Here is a 23,637-nt window from a genome sequence, read left to right on the forward strand (position 1 = left end):
AGCATCTTGTGCTTCACACATCAGAGGCCAAGCCTTGAATCACAATGTCTCTATGGACCATCTTGTGCTTCACACATCAGAGGCCAAGCCTTGAATCACAATGTCTCTATGGACCATCTTGTGCTTCACACATCAGAGGCCAAGCCTTGAATCACAATGTCTCTATGGACCATCTTGTGCTTCACACATCAGAGGCCAAGCCTTGAATCACAATGACTCTATGGACCATCTTGTGCTTCACACATCAGAGGCCAAGCCTTGAATCACAATGTCTCTATGGACCATCTCGTGCTTCACACATCAGAGGCCAAGCCTTGAATCACAATGTCTCTATGGACCATCTCGTGCTTCACACATCAGAGGCCAAGCCTTGAATCATAATGTCTCTATGGACCATCTCGTGCTTCACACATCAGAGGCCAAGCCTTGAATCACAATGTCTCTATGGACCATCTTGTGCTTCACACATCAGAGGCCAAGCCTTGAATCACAATGTCTCTATGGACCATCTCGTGCTTCACACATCAGAGGCCAAGCCTTGAATCACAATGTCTCTATGGACCATCTTGTGCTTCACACATCAGAGGCCAAGCCTTGAATCACAATGTCTCTATGGACCATCTCGTGCTTCACACATCAGAGGCCAAGCCTTGAATCATAATGTCTCTATGGACCATCTCGTGCTTCACACATCAGAGGCCAAGCCTTGAATCACAATGTCTCTATCTTAATAATGATCTTGACATTGCGGTCCACGAGAGCTCAAGTCCAGCGCATGTTTTTTTTTTTTTTACAAAGTCGCGTTTCCCGGCCGCAGTGGCTGTACCATCCTTAAATAGGCCACGCAGATGAACGCTACTTTGTCTCCTTAACTTGTAAACACGATCGCCGTGCAGAAAGCTTGACCAGAAAGCTTACATCCCCTCACCCCCTTCACCCCAGTACTGACCGACGTGAGGGAAAAGTCCATGGATTAACTTTAACACCAACCCCAGACCCTCTCCATACCCACACCAGCATTCCCTGACACAGATTACAACCCCTACATAAACTTCCTTGTGCATATGCAGGCACACTGCCTATATATATATATATATATATATATCTTTCATACTATTCGCCATTTCCCGCGATAGCGAGGTAGCGTTAAGAACAGAGGACTGGGCCTTTGAGGGGAATATCCTCACCTGGCCCCCTTCTCTGTTCCTTCTTTTGGAAAATTAGAAAAGAAAAAAAACGAGAGGGGAGGATTTCCAGCCCCCCGCTCCCTTCCCTTTTAGTCGCCTTCTACGACACGCTGGGAATACGTGGGAAGTATTCTTTCTCCCCTATCCCCAGGGATAATATATATATATATATATATATATATATATATATATATATATATATATATATATATATATATCCCTGAGGACAATGGAGAAAGAATACTTCCCACGTAAAAGAGGTGGGAGCAGGGGCTGGAAATCCTCCCCATCGTGTCTTACTTTTCGACAAGATGGAACAGAGACGAGGACCAAGCGAAGATTTTTCCCTCTGATACTCAGCCATTTGTTCTTGACGCCACATCGCTAACGCGGAAAATGGCGAAAATGTACGAAAAAATAAATAGATACATAAATATATACTACCAGTTCCTCATATCTACACACACACACACACACACCATCATTCATGTACACCTACATACACATGCACACGTCAACACTTCCACCTGGACGTTGCGTGAACACCACCCTTCCTGTATACAGTCATACATTATGTATTCACCGAGGAAAGGCCCCTGAGGCTGTGATCATGAGAAATATCACACTAACTTACACGTGTCACCTGACAACTACCAAGAACGAGTAGCAGTACCAGAGGCACGTCAGATGACACAGGACGACCACAGAAACAGACCTCCACATATAGCTATCAGAAACACTCCTACCGCCAGATATGAACGCGCACCTTCATAGAACATACAAACCTCCAACAGCCAGGATCGAACCCGGGACCCCTGTGCAAGAGGCGGGAATGCTAACCGCTAGGCTATGTGCCTGGCTAATAGGAAATAACGTGGTACCACACCCGCGCTCACCCACTCCCTCATCGTACAGGATCTAATGACCACACCCGCGCTCCCCCACTCCCTCATCGTACAGGATCTAGTGACCACACCCGCGCTCACCCACTCCCTCATCGTACAGGATCTAATGACCACACCCGCGCTCTCCCACTCCCTCATCGTACAGGATCTAATGACAAGAGTCGCTTGGGTAACACGCCTTGCTTTACCACCCGAATCGCGATGAATCACGAGTTCCTCTTGTTATCTCCACGAGAGACGAATGTCGACGAATCACGAGTTCCTCGCGTTCTTATCTGCACCGGAGATGGTATGTTCTTTGTGTGCTTGGATGACGTGGGATGGACCACGAAGGTCCGAGACTGGGAGAGAATAAAGCCATCAGGATGTAAGAGGTCTTTTTGCCCTGGCAAACGATAACACTGCCAGACAACCAGCATCGCAACACAACACACAGTAAACAACAATACGCATCACCCGCCGGTATCAAGGTTAGAGTTGGTGACTGACTCACTTCCCGGGATGATAACAGGTTTTAATGGCTCTGTTTGTTTCCCCCGACACACGAGGCTCCACAGTCCCCCATACGTGTACAGAGTTATACCACCCACACCTTCATTCTGGCCACCGAGTACAATTATACCACCCTCACCCTTCATTCTGGTCACCGAGTACAATTATACCACCCTCACCCTTCATTCTGGCCACCGAGTACAATTATACCACCCACACCTTCATTCTGGCCACCGAGTACAATTATACCACCCACACCTTCATTCTAGCCACGGAATACAATTGTACCACCCACACCTTCATTCTGGCCACCGAATACAATTATACCACCCTCCCCCTTCATTCTAACCACCGAGTACAATTATACCACCCACACCTTCATTCTGGTCACCGAATACAATTATACCACCCACACCTTCATTCTGGCCACCGAATACAATTATACCACCCTCCCCTTCATTCTGGCCACCGAATACAATTATACCACCCTCCCCCTTCATTCTGACCACCGAATACAATTATACCAACCTCCCCCTTCATTCTGACCACCGAATACAATTATACCACCCTCCCCCTTCATTCTGGCCACCGAATACAAGGCCATACAGTCATCACATGACTAACGTTGAAGAAGAAGGAAATAAACGACATTCACAAGAGGTCATTCGGGGAGCATGCATCTGGCTCCACTGGCGAGGTCTCGGGAGACCATATAGCTACAGGGATCCAGTACTCTCACACAGCCAAGAGGGAGAAGGATAAAGAGGTTGAAACTCCAAGCTCTGGCACTAGGAGGACTTCTTGATCGGACTGAGTCACTGTCTACGGTTTGAGGACTTCTTGATCGGACTGAAAGTTACTGTCTAGGGTTTGAGGACTTCTTGATCGGACTGAAAGTTACTGTCTAGGGTTCGAGGACTTCTTGATCGGACTGAAAGTTACTGTCTAGGGTTTGAGGACTTCTTGATCGGACTGAAAGTTACTGTCTAGGGTTTGAGGACTACTTGATCGGACTGAAAGTTACTGTCTAAGGTTCGAGGACTTCTTGATCGGACTGAAAGTTACTATCTTGGGTCTGTCATGAGAGAGAAAACATGTTTGCGACGCCTTACTGAGCTGGGCGCGATTTAATAAAAAAAATCGCGTTCGTCAAGAGTCGGACGCAGCCCTTATCACTATTTCCGATTCATATAAATAACTTGCTGGAGCGAAGTGAATCACATCGGAGTACATTTCTGGCTACGTTAATCTTATGACTGATAACACAACGCAACGGGGATTGCAGCCAGATGCATCGAGGCCCAGATATACATCTTCACAAATTATTGAAAAACGTTCAAGTTACAAGACCGAAGCAATGAAAAGGAACTTGACGTTGAAATTATGCCTAACACCTTCTCTTTCATTACCCTTTCGCAGTTTCTCGTATCAGCGAGGTAGCGCCGCGAACAGAGAAGAATGGCCTTATTTGTTCTTATCCACTCTCTAGATGCCATGCATGACACACAGAAGCCAAAAGCCCCGAAGACCTTTTCGCTGTTCCCCCTGGCCACTTCTCCTAAATTGGGACCCTTGGCCACAGGGTAAAGACGATGCCGACTCCCCCTTGTCCTCCCCACGCACAGAATCCTAAGCTTGGTCACCATGCTACATGATAATCCTGCTGAAGCTTTCTTTCATTACTAAGTCCCGTCATCATTACTTCACCTTTGCTCCGGGGGAGAGAGAGAGAGAGAGAGAGAGAGAGAGAGAGAGAGAGAGAGAGAGAGAGAGAGAGAGAGAGAGAGAGAGAGAGAGAGAGAGAGAAGAAATGGGGGGGGAGGGCTTGAATTTCATAAACCCTGCACAAGACCAACTTTGAAGTTTGTCAACATCCCCTTGTAAGGTGATGCACACCTCTTACCGCTTTTCACTTCCCTCATGACCACTGCATCATCTGCCGACATATTCAGGTAAACGTCCACACCATCAGGTAAGTCCTTCGCGCTGACTGAGAAGGGTTATGGTCCCAGAACAGGACACCGGTAGCACTGCGCAGGTCAGCTCGACCCATTTGGAGAAAGCTCATCAGACAAGCGTCATTTGCTCCCTTCCGCTTCAATCATCATTGACTCATTGCTGGAAGGAGGTTCCCCTGGTGATCAAGCTACTTAACCATCCTCCCGTGCGGCGCGGTGTCAAATGCTTTCTGGCGATCCCAGTATGACCGCTCCGCTCGGCCTTCCATTTCTAGAGTGAGTTCACACTCGCTCGAAGAAATCGAAGAGTTCTGTGACGCATGACTTCCCTTCCCCAATAACATGCCGTCTTTCACTTACGTAATCTCTCCTCAGTACAAAGTCAACAGTTCACTTTCTAATAATCGTTTCCACAACCTTACTACCACACTCGTCCGTCAGATCGGTGTAGCTCAGTGCCAGTTCCTACTCTCCTTTCTTTTACAGGTATGACGTTCGTCCTTTTCCACTTATATATACTCACAAGAGATGAGATATGCACAAACATATGGCAAAAAGACGGGCCAAAACAAGAGTAATATATATATATATATATATATATATATATATATATATATATATATATATATATATATATATATATATATTGATTTATTTTGCTTTGTCGCTGTCTCCCGCGTTAGCGAGGTCGCGCAAGGAAATAGACGAAAGAATGGCCCAACCCACCCACATACACATGTATATACATGCACGTCCACACATCCAAATATACATACCTATACATCTCAATGTATACATATATATACACACACAGACATATACATATATACACATGTACATAATTCATACTGTCTGCCTTTATTCATTCCCATCGCCACCTCGCCACACATGGAATAACAACCCCCTCCCCCTCATGTGTTCGAGGTAGCGCTAGGAAAAGACAACAAAGGCCCCATTCTTTCACACTCAGTCTTTAGCTGTCATGTAATAATGCAGCGAAACCACAGCTCCCTTTCCACATCCAGGCCCCACACAACTTTCCATGGTTTACCCCAGACGCTTCACATGCCCTGGTTCAATCCATTGACAACACGTCGACCCCGGTATACCACATCGTTCCAATTCACTCTACTCCTTGCACGCCCTTCACCCTCCTGCATGTTAAAGCCCCGATCACTCAAAATCTTTTTCACTCCATCTTTCCACCTCCAATTTGGTCTCCCACTTCTCCTCGTTCCCTCCACGCCCGACACATATATCCTCTTGGTCAATCTTTCCTCACTCATTCTCTCCATGTGACCAAACCATTTCAAAACACCCTCTTTTGCTCTCTCAACCAAACTCTTTTTATTTCCACACATCTCTCTTACCCTTACATTACTTACTCGATCAAACCACCTCACACCACATATTATCCTCAAACATCTCATTTCCAGCACATCCACCCTCCTGCGCACAACTCTATCCATAGCCCACGCCTCGCAACCATACAACATTATTGGAACCACAATTCCTTCAAACATACCCATTTTTGCTTTCCAAGATAATGTTCTCGACTTCCAAACATCCTTCAAGGCTCCCAGAATTTTCGCCCCCTCCCCCACCCTATGATTCACTTCCGCTTCCATGGTTCCCTCCGCTGCCAGATCCACTCCCAGATATCGAAAACACTTTACTTCCTCCAGTTTTTCTCCATTCAAACTTACCTCCCAACTGACTTGTCCCTCAACCCTACTGTACCTAATAACCTTGCTCTTATTCACATTTACTCTCAACTTTCTTCTTTCACACACTTTACCAAACTCAGTCACCAGCTTCTGCAGTTTCTCACATGAATCAGCCACCAGCTCTGTATCATCAGCGAATAACAACTGACTCACTTCCCAAGCTCTCTCATCCACAACAGACTTCATACTTGCCCCTCTTTCCAAAACTCTTGCATTCACCTCCCTAACAACCCCATCCATAAACAAATTAAACAACCATGGAGACATCACACACCCCTGCCGCAAACGTACATTCACTGAGAACCAATCACTTTCCACTCTTCCTACACGTACACATGCCTTACATCCTCGATAAAAACTTTTCACTGCTTCTAACAACTTGCCTCCCACACCATATATTCTTAATACCTTCCACAGAGCATCTCTATCAACTCTATCATATGCCTTCTCCAGATCCATAAATGCTACATACAAATCCATTTGCTTTTCTAAGTATTTCTCACATACATTCTTCAAAGCAAACACCTGATCCACACATCCTCTACCACTTCTGAAACCACACTGCTCTTCCCCAATCTGATGCTCTGTACATGCCTTCACCCTCTCAATCAATACCCTCCGATATATATATATATATATATATATATATATATATATATATATATATATATATATATATATATATATATATTGTTACCTCACATCAAGATCTAGGAAAGAATCCTGGTGTTTCTAAAAGCCCCAATAGCCTAAGGATGCGCTACTTACAACAGCAATGTTAACTCCCTTGGAGTGAGTTTTATAACTTTTTACTCGCACTCTTAATTCGAGCAGGCGAAATCCGGTAACACCTAAATATGTATTTTTCATTTATAATTACTCCAGGACAAATTTCTATAAAATATTCCAGGTCCTCTTTATGGAGGCCCCTGCATCACAAGGCTGCTCTACTTCCAGTAGCAGGGAAATGCAGACTCCTATGGGGTGGGAAATTCTTTGATGAGACTGTCTTCCCAATGACCGTGTCTCACCGAAGATGACTTTTAACCTGTGGTGTAACCTCGAGCAGACGAAGACCGGTAACACTCGAAATCCCCCCTCTTGTTTTTTTCAATTTTCCAAAAGAAGGAATAGAGAAGGGGGCCAGGTGAGGATATTCCCTCAAAGGCCCAGTCCTCTGTTCTAAACGCTACCTCGCTAACGCGGGAAATGGCGGATAGTATGAAAGAAAGATATATATATATATATATATATATATATATATATATATATATATATATATATATATATATATATATATAAAATGTCTTCCAAAGGGAAGGATTCGAACCCTCACCACCTGTGTATGACAGGCTACTCAGCCACCAGTATGCATAACAGACAAACGGCTGTTCGATTACAATTAATCGAACGTCCTTCGCCTTACATACATTAGGCGCCTGGACCTCTCAGCCATCTCCTTGTTGTGTACACAGTAACCGTTCAACGCTGTCAAACACGGGGGGCAAACTGACATGAGACAGTGGATGAAAGTGCCAGAAACGTGCACTTACGTGTGATACAATGTCCTCAACACTGAAGGATTCGAACCCTCGCCTCTTGTGTGCGAGGTTGGGGCTTTAAGCAAGCGGCCATATGTAAGTGGGTGCCTCATGCACTGTTTCAAAGGTTCTGGTAACGTTCAAATATACATATCGATATATATATATATATTTTTTTTTTTTTTTTTTTTTTTTTTTTTTTTATACTTTGTCGCTGTCTCCCGCGTTTGCGAGGTAGCGCAAGGAAACAGACGAAAGAAATGGCCCAACCCCCCCCATACACATGTACATACACACGTCCACACACGCAAATATACATACCTACACAGCTTTCCATGGTTTACCCCAGACGCTTCACATGCCTTGATTCAATCCACTGACAGCACGTCAACCCCTGTATACCACATCGCTCCAATTCACTCTATTCCTTGCCCTCCTTTCACCCTCCTGCATGTTCAGGCCCCGATCACACAAAATCCTTTTCACTCCATCTTTCCACCTCCAATTTGGTCTCCCTCTTCTCCTCGTTCCCTCCACCTCCGCCACATATATCCTCTTGGTCAATCTTTCCTCACTCATTCTCTCCATGTGCCCAAACCATTTCAAAACACCCTCTTCTGCTCTCTCAACCACGCTCTTTTTATTTCCACACATCTCTCTTACCCTTACGTTGCTTACTCGATCAAACCACCTCACACCACACATTGTCCTCAAACATCTCATTTCCAGCACATCCATCCTCCTGCGCACAACTCTATCCATAGCCCACGCCTCGCAACCATACAACATTGTTGGAACTACTATTCCTTCAAACATACCCATTTTTGCTTTCCGGGATAATGTTCTCGACTTCCACACATTTTTCAAGGCTCCCAAAATTTTCGCCCCCTCCCCCACCCTATGATCCACTTCCGCTTCCATGGTTCCATCCGCTGACAGATCCACTCCCAGATATCTAAAACACTTCACTTCCTCCAGCCTCTCACCATTCAAACTCACCTCCCAATTGACTTGACCCTCAACCCTACTGTACCTAATAACCTTGCTCTTATTGACATTTACTCTTAACTTTCTTCTTCCACACACTTTACCAAACTCTGTCACCAGCTTCTGCAGTTTCTCACATGAATCCGCCACCAGCGCTGTATCATCAGCGAACAACAACTGACTCACTTCCCAAGCTCTCTCATCCCCAACAGACTTCATACTTGCCCCTCTTTCCAAAACTCTTGCATTTACCTCCCTAACAACCCCATCCATAAACAAATTAAACAACCATGGAGACATCACACACCCCTGCCGCAAACCTACATTCACTGAGAACCAATCACTGAGGGTTAGGGAAAATGATTTGGTAAACAGAGAAGAGGTAGTAAAAGCTTTGCGGAAGATGAAAGCCGGCAAGGCAGCAGGTTTGGATGGTATTGCAGTGGAATTTATTAAAAAAGGGGGTGACTGTATTGTTGACTGGTTGGTAAGGTTATTTAATGTATGTATGACTCATGGTGAGGTGCCTGAGGATTGGCGGAATGCTTGCATAGTGCCGTTGTACAAAGGCAAAGGGGATAAGAGTGAGTGCTCAAATTACAGAGGTATAAGTTTGTTGAGTATTCCTGGTAAATTATATGGGAGGGTATTGATTGAGAGGGTGAAGGCATGTACAGAGCATCAGATTGGGGAAGAGCAGTGTGGTTTCAGAAGTGGTAGAGGATGTGTGGATCAGGTGTTTGCTTTGAAGAATGTATGTGAGAAATACTTAGAAAAGCAAATGGATTTGTATGTAGCATTTATGGATCTGGAGAAGGCATATGATAGAGTTGATAGAGATGCTCTGTGGAAGGTATTAAGAATATATGGTGTGGGAGGCAAGTTGTTAGAAGCAGTGAAAAGTTTTTATCGAGGATGTAAGGCATGTGTACGTGTAGGAAGAGAGGAAAGTGATTGGATATATATATATATATATATATATATATATATATATATATATATATATATATATATATATATATATATATCCTTTCCTTTCATACTATTCGCCATTTCCCGCGTCAGCGAGGTAGCGTTAAGAACAAAGGACTGGGCCTTTGAGGGAATATCCTCACTTGGCCCCCTCCTCTGTTCCTTCATTAGGAAAACCAAAAACGAGAGGGGAGGATTTCCAGCCCCCCGCTCCCTTCCCTTTCAGTCGCCTTCTACGACACGCAGGGAATACGTGGGAAGTATTCTTTCTCCCCTATCCCTAGGGATAATATATATATATATATATATATATATATATATATATATATATATATATATATATATATATATATATAATTACCCCTTGGCGTCTTTCTAAGAAACAGACCTGGTGTTGCACAGGATCCCCTTCCAGAAACTCCTACAGCCCAAGGCCGTTCTACTTCCAGCAGTAGGGAAAGGTGATCTCCTTTGGAATGAAAAATTCTCTGACGAGACGAGTGCTCCCGCTGATACAACCTCGCCAAAGGCGACTTTTTCACTCATCATTTCACCTCAAGCTGGTGGGGTCCGGCAATATATATATATATATATATATATATATATATATATATATATATATATATATATATATATATATATATATATATATATATATATTATCCCTGGGGATAGGGGAGAAAGAATACTTCCCACGTATTCCCTGCGTGTCGTAGAAGGCGACTAAAAGGGGAGGGAGCGGGGGGCTGGAAATCTTCCCCTCTCGTTTTTTTTTTAATTTTCCAAAACAAGGAACAGAGAAGGGGGCCAGGTGAGGATATTCCCTCCAAGGCCCAGTCCTCTGTTCTTAACGCTACCTCGCTAACGCGGGAAATGGCGAATAGTTTGAAAGAAATATATATATATATATATATATATATATATATATATATATATATATATATATATATATATATTTCTTTCATACTATTCGCCATTTCCCGCATTAGCGAGGTAGCGTTAAGAACAGAGGACGGGGCCTTTGAGGGAATATCCTCACCTGGCCCCCTTCTCTGTTACTTCTTTTGGAAAATTAAAAAAAAAAAAAAACGAAAGGGGAGGATTTCCAGCCCCCAGCTCCCTTCCGTTTTAGTCGCCTTCTACGACACGCAAGGAATACGTGGGAAGTATTCTTTCTCCCCTATCCCCAGTGATAATATATATATATATATATACATATATATATATATATATATATATATATATATATATATATATATATATATATATATATATAATGAGTTACTGGTGTCAACGGGCTGCACGTAGTTACACCCGGAGCGAGAAGTCGCCTTCAGCGTGGGTGTGCCATCACCAGTGGACGGAAAGGAGTACAGTCTCCTCGAGGAACTTTTCCCTTCCTCAGAGTTCACCATTTCCCCCCCTCTGGTGCCTGATTGGAGCAAAGTCTTGAAACTGCAGGAGCAGCCTATAAAAGGGACCCTGTAATTAATTTTTTAAATTACACAATTTTCTTCGCAGACATATCAGCGTACAGGAGAGAAAGGTTCATTAACTTAAAATTCCAACATGCTGCAGGTATAAAGATTAATAAATTAGAATATATATATATATATATATATATATATATATATATATATATATATATATATATATATATATACATATATATATATATATATACATATATATATATATATATATATATATATATATATATATATATATATATACATCACACTACATATATGTACCGTACAATTCCTTCATGTGAATGTTAGCTATGTCAAAACATGTAAATCATTGACCACGTCATAAACAATAACATCCCGTATACAAACTCTCCACTACCATGCGTAATATCTTCAAACAACATGAAGGATCAAGCTACGTAATTAGATACAAGTAACAAGACTCCATCTATGACAAGGAAACGAGCAAAAGAACATTGATAAAAGCTCCAAAGGAAACTATCATCAAAACGAAAACAAAAAAATAAAAAAAATAAAGCAAAATACGACAGTACATATATAGAAAAACATACACAAATGTCTGTTGTTATGTAAATACACAATAGTGTGCATCAGGTAAATGTATCACTGCCTCTAATCTTGTAAATACACAAATGTATACGTGATATACTTTACACAACTGTATAGATCATGTAAATATCCCAACTTATACATCATACAGGTATACATTAGCAGGTGTCATACAATACACAGCAGCGTACATAATGTAAATACATAAATGCATGCGTAATGTAAACACACCAATCCAAGGATAGAATTAACATGCACCTTTTAACAGCTAAACCACATTAGTAGACAAAAACCTACAGTCACATCACATGAACAAACTGCAAACATCCATCAATAAAATGCAATCAGTTGCAAACAAGCAGAGAACTGCAAACAGACACATTAATGTAAACAATCTACCAACAGGCAATAATCGTCTACTTAGCAGATAACCTTATGCCAACATTTGCAATGTAAACAACTTTCCACCAAGAGCCACACTAGTAAACATCTTTCTCCCAACATCCACACTATGTTATTGACCTTCTACCGACAGCCACACTATATAATAACATTCTACCTACATCCATACCATGTAAATACTCTACCAACTGCCACACCATGTAAATAACCCTCTATCAAAAGCCACATAATGTAAATAACCCTCTATCAAAAGCCACATAATGTAAATAACCCTCAATCAAAAGCCACATAATGTAAATAGCCCTCTATCAAAAGCCACATAATGTAAATAACCCTCAATCAAAAGCCACATAATGTAAATAACCCTCTATCAAAAGCCACATAATGTATATAACCCTCTATCAAAAGCCACATAATGTATATAACCCTCTATCAAAAGCCACATAATGTATATAACCCTCTATCAAAAGCCACATAATGTATATAACCCTCTATCAAAAGCCACATAATGTAAATAACCCTCTATCAAAAGCCACACAATGTAACTGACCTTCTACCAACAGCCACACTACACAACTTTCTACCAACAGCCATGATGAATGAATAAACGTCCACCAACTGCCACACTATGTAAATCAACTTCCAACAGCCACACTATGTAAATAACCTTCTACCATCAGCCACACTATGTAAATAACCTTCTACCATCAGTCACACTATGTAAATAACCTTCTACCATCAGTCACACTATGTAAATAACCTTCTACCATCAGTCACACTATGTAAATAACCTTCTACCATCAGCCACACTATGTAAATAACCTTCTACTATCAGTCACACTATGTAAATAACCTTCTACCATCAGCCACACTATGTAAATAACCTTCTACCATCAGCCATACTATGTAAATAACCTTCTACCATCAGTCACACTATGTAAATAACCTTCTACCATCAGCCACACTATGTAAATAACCTTCTACCATCAGCCACACTATGTAAATAACCTTCTACCATCAGCCACACTATGTAAATAACCTACCATCAGCCACACTATGTAAATAACCTACCAACAGCCACACTGTGTAAAAATTTCTTCTGCCAACAGCTACAACCTCCACTCGGACAAGCAGCCACACCAAGTACAACATGCTCTGTACAACACCGGAAGTATATAAATAATGTACTACCAAAAGGCACATTAATCAAACTACAATGAAAACAGCTGCAGTAAGTAAACAACATATAGTATGTAAACTGCTATGAACAGGTACCTAATATTACGTGGGCAATCTTTTACGCACACTATCCATGATCGGCAACATTACGTATAATATATATATATATATATATATATATATATATATATATATATATATATATATATATATATATACTGACTAAATGCTCCAACTTGATTAATTACTACAACCTCAACGTTAGGTTATCACATAATACAAATATCAATTACTACAACCTCAACGTTAGGTAATCACATAATACAAATATCAATTACTACAATCTCAACGTTAGGTAATCACATAATACAAATATCAATTACTACAACCTCAACGTTAGGTTATCACATAATACAAACATCAATTACTACAACCTCAACGTTAGGTTATCACATATATGACGAACACAATATCATGCGAGATATTCACAGGGTAATGTAAACAAACCAAAGAGCCATTATGGCACCAAAGTCCCTGGAGATGGTTCCAGTCTCATACCTCCACAGCTGGGTCTGGGACCTTACATTACACCTCCACAGCTGGGTCTGGGACCTTGCATTATACCTCCACAGCTGGGTCTGGGACCTTACATTATACCTCCACAGCTGGGTCTGGGACCTTACATTACATACCTTTCGAAAGTGAGGAGGTTTTCCACTGTGACAGCTCGGGGGTCTGGGGCCTTAACTTACCTAAATACCATTACGATGGCTCCGCAGGTCTTCTACTCACCCCTACAGCTCGGTCTAAAGATCTTAAGGCGCGGTCACACGAGAACATTCAAATGGATACAAACAAAAAAATCGTAGAAACCGTTTGGACACAGACAAAAACTGCGCCATTCCCTGGATACGCTGGCCACATACGTTACGCTTTCAGGTGCTCTCGTGAAAGCTGGCAACAGTGTCTCGTAAGCAATGTTTTTTCTCTTACAGTAATCGGCGTTTTTATCGTCCTAGATAGCACTGACAAACCCTTGACTGATTCACCAAGGTCATTCTGGGACTCTCATCCACACAAGACTTAAATGTGTCCCTCTCATCCACACAAGACTTAAATGTGTCCCTCTCATCCACACAAGACTTAAATGTGTCCCTCTCATCCACACAAGACTTAAATGTGTCCCTGTCATCCACACAAGACTTAAATGTGTCCCTGTCATCCACACAAGACTTAAATGTGTCCCTCTCATCCACACAAGACTTAAATGTGTCCCTCTCATCCACACAAGACTTAAATGTGTCCCTGTCATCCACACAAGACTTAAATGTGTCCCTCTCATCCACACAAGACTTAAATGTGTCCCTCTCATCCACACAAGACTTAAATGTGTCCCTGTCATCCACACAAGACTTAAATGTGTCCCTCTCATCCACACAAGACTTAAATGTGTCCCTCTCATCTACACAAGACTTAAATGTGTCCCTCTCATCCACACAAGACTTAAATGTGTCCCTGTCATCCACACAAGACTTAAATGTGTCCCTCTCATCCACACAAGACTTAAATGTGTCCCTCTCATCCACACAAGACTTAAATGTGTCCATGTCACTTGAAAAGGGGCCGTTGTACGTTACTTACAATTACGACGTCACTTCCAAACGAATTCCGTTGTGATTTCTACCTCACGCGTATCTTGAAGTATTTCAACTTGCATTTCAAAATCAAATACATTAAGAAAGATCTAAGTCTCATACATTTCATGCACAGATGAGGAAACAAATATTCATTCCGAGAGAATACTTTAACACTTGAAAAGTTCGAAATGAGACGGACACAGAAAACGGGTCGTAAATTAACCATATCGTTGCTTTCCTGTTCACATCAGTTATATATAACCGGACCTTACCTTACCTTAACCAACCTTACCTTACCTTACCTTAACTTTACCTTACCTTACCTTACCTTACGGAAACCTTAAGATGGTTTGGGCGGTCTAATACTCCAGCAGCTCCGTCTGGGACCTTAACTTACCTCAAGTTTACCTTACAGTGGTTTCGGAGGTCTTCCTACCCCCATGGCTGAGTCTTTGCACCTTACCTTACGTGACATATACCTTACGATGGTGTTGGCGGTCTTGCACCCCCACCGTTCCTATGTTCTATTAAAGCCGCTGTTGGAGGTTGCGGCCCCAAACACTTCCTGCGTGACCTGCTTCAAGTTACGTACGTCCTTGTCCCGACCCGCTGAAGAGTGTGGACACGGTGGATGCATCGAATGCATTACACCACGTACGACCGCGCGAGCGTAAATAAAATATTCCATAAGAGCTAATCAAGCAATAACAAGGAGGGGATGGGGATCAAGTAACATAAACAGAGATTATTAAGTAAAGGGAGAAAGACAGTGAGGTGAGGGAGGGGATGGAGTGTGGCAGTACTGACCTGACCGCGGGGAGTTGGCTGTGCTAACGTCGCTGCACTCGGCCGAGGTGCCGCCGTCCACGCTGATCACTGCAATGGGAAAGAGAACCACGTCACTCCCTCACTGACATTGATCCCAACCCTCTCCACATGACTTTGACACACCCGCGACGGGGGGATAACTACACCTTATCGTTATCAACATTCATTTTAGGGGGGAGTTCAGGAGAGAGAGGGGGTCATTTCAGCCGGTCATCCCCACAACAAGAGCACTTGCTTCTGCAGTCCCCATGTCACGCATGTTATCATCACCGTAACACATATCAGGAGCACAGTTCTAGTCATCTCAGGTTACCGTCCATACCTCGAGCAATCAAGATTGCACTCCTGGTGAACACCAGCACACTACGCTCCAAGATGATCACCACCAGTCATCACCGGCACATTACATCCAGTCGTCACAGAGTCAACATGAGAACACACCAGGCATCAAATATATCTCATCATCATCATCATCATCATCATCATCATCATCATCATCATCATCATAATAATAATGATGATAATAATAAGGCTTGAGAACAGTGACACGCACCATCAACAGTAGGTCTACTAGCGTCCTATACAAAAGATAAATAACCTAAGATCCCAGATCAAGGAAACCCCTGCCTTCGCCGTAGACATCTAAAATGCTCCTCCTCCAACTTCAAAAGCACTGCTTACAAGACGGTTACGCTGCGCCCCTCAACCTTGTGGGAAGTCAAGGACACAACAGTTGTCTCAAGTGTCTGCTGCCACTCGACGCAGTCAGATGTTGTCATGAGTGGTGGTGGCTAATAATAATTCGTCACATGCGACTCACATAATCTCTGTCTGCCAAATGAGGCATCTCAAGCGACAAGCCAAGTACGAGCGCTGAGTGAGTGAGCGGCGCGTGCCGCCACGCCACCACTCACTCCCCTCCTCTCTACTCCTACCCTTCCCCACCACCACCACCACCACCACCATCCTCCAAAGACTCGTTCCTCAGTCACCCAAAACAACTTGTCCATGTAACTGGTAAACACACGTGACAACCTGCACTGCCTCGTGTACCCGATTTCAGTGAGCGACAGTAAATGTGAAACCTTCACTGGCGTATCTTGATATGAGGAGAATATATTCGTAGGGAGAGAGAGCACCACCGCACAGCACGTGAAGAATTGCACCTACATTCATTACAAATCTGGGACATGATTATAATAAATGTCCTTCAGTGGTATAGACAATTGCTGAAAAAAAAGGACGCGATCGACATGGACATATGACTACCAATACCTCCAACACACACGACTCACAACACATCCTCAGCTGCCAGTGTGTCGTCAACTCTGCTATACACCTTCATCTGTTCTCCATTTCGCTGGTATGAGCAACCTGCTGATTATAGTGACCATGCTCATCGTATGAGCGGTAGCGTAAAAGGATTACAGCGGTCACAAAGGGGTCTTTGTCAGTCGCCACCGGCCAGATAATTATAACATCAAATGTGACAAAAAAAAAATGATTCATTTCATCAGCTTTTACGATCTTTACGTGTGTCAATTGACTCAATCTATCTGATGCGAAAAGTGGCTGAAATCTCAACGTTTCTGCCTACCGACCATCAACAATGGGGCGCTGTGCCATTTCCTGGTTGGGAATCTTTAGACCTTACGCCTGCCTGAAAGGGTCATTTTCTACAACTATGATGCACTGCTCTCATGCACGTCCATGCTCTCTAGACGTCGCATGAAAAAAAATACCACCAGCGGGAATGTCACAGACATCAGAACAAGATACTGTCTTACTCTACTGTCACTACGTAGTGTGTGCGTGTGTGTGTGTGTGTGTGTGTGTGTGTGTGTGTGTGATCAGTCTATTGAGTGGATAGGTAGGCATGGCGATGTCGAAGGCAGATGTCTGCTCGGGCGGCGGGAAATCCAGCTGTTTCCTCACTCCGTAGCACCTGGTGTGATCCGAACACTCCATGTGAACGGCTGGCATCAGGATCCACCTAGCTGGCATTTGTTTTCATGGCGTGCGTGAGGCAACAATACGGCGGAGACAAAGTTATCTACGTTATCACACACGGCATGAGATTCCCTCTTATCATGAACCTGAATTTCGAGTATCTAGTCTTCGTTACTCATATCTGATAAGGACCTTCCCGCTTGTCGTAAGTACTTCAGCGGCCGCGCATTTTCTCTGATCTGTGTATGTCTTTCCCTCAGTGTTACTACCATGTCTTCGCCAGCCGATCGCCTCCCAGGAGGTCTACAGGAACATACCATTCTGATATCCAGGTGATTTCTTAACCCCTAATATATTCCTGATTAATCTTATCAACTCTGGCAATCAAATCAACAAGGAAACCACGTAAGTTAACAACTTCTATACCATGCTTAAGTTTGGCCTTACCCAGACCAATACACGTGTCACATCCACACACAACAGAGTCGAGGGGGTAAAGTATTACTACCTTCGTGCGAAATAACACCCACATTCGAAACATTTGCTCTCGTTCCTTCTTTCCTTTATACTGGCGAAAGATTTCACCGGTGTCCGAGGTGTCTTCCTCCAACGCAATATTCCACTCTCAACTTCATCCTTCCCCACCAACCAATCCTCACTGAATACCTCTTCGCCAGACATCATATACTGTCAACTCCCATCTCTTTCAAGAACTAGTTATACTCAGATTCACTTTTATAATCTTCCTGCAATCATCATTACAGCGGTCAACCAGTCTATCCATCTCCCCCCCTCAATCCAGCAAAGAACCATCCTCATCCAGTGAACCACCTGTCCATTTCGCTATGATTTTGTAATGCACCTCCATCACCCGCTACCTGACTCACATCTCAAGCAACGTCTCCTCCATCTAAATCTGACTCACATCTCAAGCAACGTCTCGTCCATCTAAATATTAAGCGACCATGACCACAAAACCTTGAAACACTCGCACCTTTCCTTCAAGTCCCTCACACATACCCACCATCCATTCCTCTCACCCACGCACAATTTCCATCACAGAAGTTATCAGCAACATGCAACAGTCTTCCGTGTGTACCATATAGAGTCAGACGTTCCTAAAGAGTTTTTCTTTTCTCATGTATGCCGTCTATACGGAGTCTTATTTTTCCCTATGGCTGTTCCGTGATGTCTCCAAGTCCAAAAATCAAATGAACACATTATCTGTCCCTCCTGCACCACCCTGTTCGTCTCCCATTGGAGATATACATATCCTTCTCACACAGTCATTCACTACACTACCGTATACCTCAACCCGCTTTGATTAAAAGATATATTCCTCATTCATTTTTAGGAACACATTCAATTCCTTTGGCTTTCGTGCATCACTTCCTGCCTCCATCCAGTTATCAGACACTTGACCACCCGTACATGCTTCCATGTGAAATCTCCAGATCCACTCTACGGTAGTTCACCTTCGTTCTTCACCATCTCATCTCACTCCCATACCTATCTGTGCCTCAAACCTTTCCCTCCTTCAGGACTATCAATTACTCCCTCCACGTCCCCCGTCCTTTGCAACATCTCCCAACATCTGTTCTCTTGTACCTACCTTTTATCCCAGTGTACCTAGAGCCACAAAGTTCATCCTCTCAGGCGTGTCAAATACAACCGTCACACACACACACACACACACACACACACACACACACACACACACACACACACACACCTCCTTCCTACGTCCGTTTACTCAAGTCGTTATTCAAACACTCGTTAACTGTTCTCCGGTAAACCTTATTTACTTCCTTTTCACTCATAACCCATTTGTGCTACTTTAAATTGAGACTTTACATTCTACTTTTCTTTGCCCTCTGTTTGTAGACAGCCTCCTGGGCGCTCTATGCTGCATTCACCTCCTCCCCACAACCCCAGGCCTGGGAGATGGGTGGCGATTAAAAGCCTCGTCTTGATTACGACCTTCATGTGTCTCCATCAAACTGACAATGTCGACAGTGAACACTTCTTTGAAAGATGCAATAACAAAGAGCCAGAGGTCACATCCTGAACCCTTGTTAAAAATCAAGTAAAGATGCATTTCTAGATGTAGGAACAGTAAGGTTAAAGGTAAAATATTAACTGATGAAACACATAATGATAATACTTACACAGATGTTGTCTGTTACATGGTAGCATAGAAAGTTAATTAAAGAGATGGGGACACGCGAGTGTAATTCTCCCTTCCCGTACTGTACACCTTAATTACAATACAAAAAAGAAATTAGACAGACTGCTATCTATGTATCTGAGGTAGTTCATTCGTACCGAGATCACATAATCCTATCTTTAAATCTTTTTAATGATTTCTGGTTAACCAAGAGGTTAAGATGCTCCCAAGTAAACCTTTATCTTCTTGGTGGTGAATCAATAACTTCATTATCATTGTTAGTATTTAGTCAGTCACTGTAATTACAGTTAGCTGTACTGTCATTAATATCAATATGAAAGTCATTGGCATAACAAGCACAAAACACCACATACGAATGTTTCCTACAGATAGGAACCTCCTGTTCCGGCCATAACCCAGAGACAACACGATCCCTTGTGTATTATACCCTGCCAGTCACGATAGCCAACACCGCAGTACCTGTAATGGTACATACTTGAGCCACACTACATCCCAGGGCGGGTCGCTCTATACGACATGGGCCCGTGACAGCCTCACACCCGTTGAATCTAAGAGCGACAAAGGAATCAGATGGGGCTGCAAGGTTGGCCAGACACGCAACAGGAAATGAGCGACATCTTGGCCTCCGCCAGCAGGAGCAACCCCCTCAACAGCTGAGATTGGTAACACAGCTGCCGCTGTCAGGGTCCTGCAGACACCACTTCACTGCCACTCCACCAACAATGACCTCCCACACTCCCCATCCCACCGCTTCCATCATCCCTCCTGCCTCCTCCCCCCGCCACCACACGGCCCAGAGGGAAGGGGACCAACAAGGGTGAGGAAACCTGAGCCAACCCTGCCAGTGGATGCTTTCCCAGGCTTCCCACACTATCCTCCATGACCCACCTTACATCATGCTTGCCACACTATCCTCCATTAACCCACCCCACATACCAGGCTGACCACACTAACTTCCACTGACCCACCTCACATACCAGGCTTACCACACTTCCCTCCACTGACCCACCTACCACACCAGGCTTACCACACTTCCCTCCACTGACCCACCTACCACACCAGGCTCACCACACTACCCTCCACTGACCCACCTACCACACCAGGCTTACCACACTACCCTCCACTGACCCACCTCCCACACCAGGCTTACCACACTTCCCTCCACTGACCCACCTACCACACCAGGCTCACCACACTACCCTCCACTGACCCACCTACCACACCAGGCTTACCACACTACCCTCCATTGACCCACCTCCCACACCAGGCTTACCACACTACCCTCCATTGATCCACGACATGCATATGTACATACCAGACAGCTGCCCTGCTACACAGGAGCTTACGCTATCATGATCATTACACTGTCATAATCAGGTAGATCATCCAGCTCAACACAATGGACTACATTACCAATGACACAATGGCTTTTTCTACACCTGATACGGAACAAGGAAGAGCATGTCCCAATCATGGTCTTCTAGGATGGAAGATAGATGGATATATATATATATATATATATATATATATATATATATATATATATATATATATATATATATATATATATATATCTCTCTCTCTCTCTCTCTCTCTCTCTCTCTCTCTCTCTCTCACACATATTCGCCATTTACCGCATCAGCGAGGTAGCGTCAAAAACCGAGAACTGCCTTAGAAGGAATATCCTCGCCTAGCCCCTTTCTCCATTCCTTCTTTTGGAAAATTAAAAACGAAAGAGGAGGATTTCCACCCCCCCCCCTCCCACCCCCTCTAGTCGCCTTTTACGACGCGCAGGGAATACATGGGAAGCATTCTTTCTCCCCTATCCCCAGGGATATATATATATATATATATATATATATATATATATATATATATATATATATATATATATATATATATATTCATTTATTTATTTATTTATTTTGCTTTGTCGCTGTCTCCCACGTTAGCGAGGTAGCGCAAGGAAACAGACGAAAGAATGGCCCAACCCATCCACACACACATGTATATACATACACACACACACACACACACACACACACACACACACACATATATATATATATATATATATATATATATATATATATATATATATACATATATATATATATATATATATATATATATATATATGTGTGTGTGTGTGTGTGTGTGTGTGTGTGTGTGTGTGTGTGTGTGTGTGGATGATCGAGACCAAAATATGTATCCCAAGACAAGGTGGACCCTAAGACCACATTTAATCATTCATCCTTTAACTAATAGTGAACTTAATATCCTGCCAAACGAGAAAGTCATCAGCAGATAAGAAAGACCGAGTGAACTTCTAAAGTGATATGTCCTAGTAATTTCACTGCTACATGAAACTGACTGCCCATGACTGCAACACTATGTGGTTCCTGCAACGGGGAATATACAGTACATATTTCATAATGATCCTGATGCAGTACATGTTTCTTAAAAGGAGAACATCCACTATATTTCAGAATGATCCTGATGCAGTACTATGTGGTTTCAACAAGGACAACATTCAGTATATGTTTCAGAATGATAAAGATCTCATTCTCAGCCCCGTACCACGAACACTGACAGACGAATCCCCCGTACCACGAACACTGACAGACGAATCCCCCGTACCACGAACACTGACAGACGAATCCCCCGTACCACGAACACTGACAGACGAATCCCCCGTACCACGAACACTGACAGACGAATCCCGAAGCTTCAATGTATTACACAAAGTTTGTTAAGGCGACGTTAAAAACTAACAACGCTGACGTTACACTAACAACGCTGACGATACAATAACAACGCTGACGTTACACTAACAAAGCAGGTTAATGACATGAGAACATATCCTCACGAATCACAGGAGAAGAACAGAGATGGAAAACCCGAGACTTGTCACCCATGTCGGTGGTGGAGTCCGACCATGGATGACTTATGGGAACCCATTACAATCCTCTCCGTTGGTCCTGCTGGTAGAGGCACGCTGGTGAGGATAAGTTATCTATCCCCGTAAAAGATAAAAGATAAAATAATAGGACTACTACTCCGTCGTCTGAAGGTCCTTACAACACACTTCGAGGGTCTTCTCCGTCATAACAGTCCTTCCTCCGACTCTCACCCACGCACCACATTCATCCCGACCAATCTACCACACGAGGGGTTCAAGCGGTAAGAGACCTGCACTAAAGTTTTAATTGAAGTACCATCCGTCTATCCGTGGTCAGATCCCACGATAAAGACCAGACCGGAGCCAGACACTGATACTGTAAGAGCCGGGGTTTAAAGCGGGGGGTTTAGATATATCAGGGAGGCAGATCGTGATACTAATGGGGTCATAAATCACAATGAGTTACGTGTGGAACCGTAAAAAAAAAGAAAAAAACACACACTCGCTTCATAATGGAGTGCCTCTTTATCACGAAATTCAAATCTCGACGTCTCAGGTCTAGTGAACTCAGGGACCACCTGACTCGACGTGGGATAAATGCTAAAGGGCATCCTATAACCGGGTTGTACATACTATGACCGGGTTGTACATCCTATGACCGGGTTGTACATCCTATGACCGGGTTGTACATCCTATAACCGGGTTGTACATCCTATAACCGGGTTGTACATCCTATGACC

General features: G+C 43.3%; 1 protein-coding gene across 1 annotated transcript in view; it reads right to left on the reverse strand.

Moving 5' to 3' along the window:
- Orp8 (Oxysterol-binding protein-related protein 8) overlaps positions 1-23,637 on the reverse strand; it is a 446,356-nt gene that overhangs the window by 339,540 nt on the left and 83,179 nt on the right. The window contains 1 exon segment of the mRNA XM_071692826.1: positions 15,837-15,905. Within this exon segment, the coding sequence (XP_071548927.1) occupies positions 15,837-15,905 (69 nt within the window).

Source organism: Panulirus ornatus, chromosome 55 (assembly GCF_036320965.1).
Source record: "Panulirus ornatus isolate Po-2019 chromosome 55, ASM3632096v1, whole genome shotgun sequence".
NCBI classification, from domain to species: Eukaryota; Metazoa; Arthropoda; class Malacostraca; order Decapoda; family Palinuridae; genus Panulirus; species Panulirus ornatus.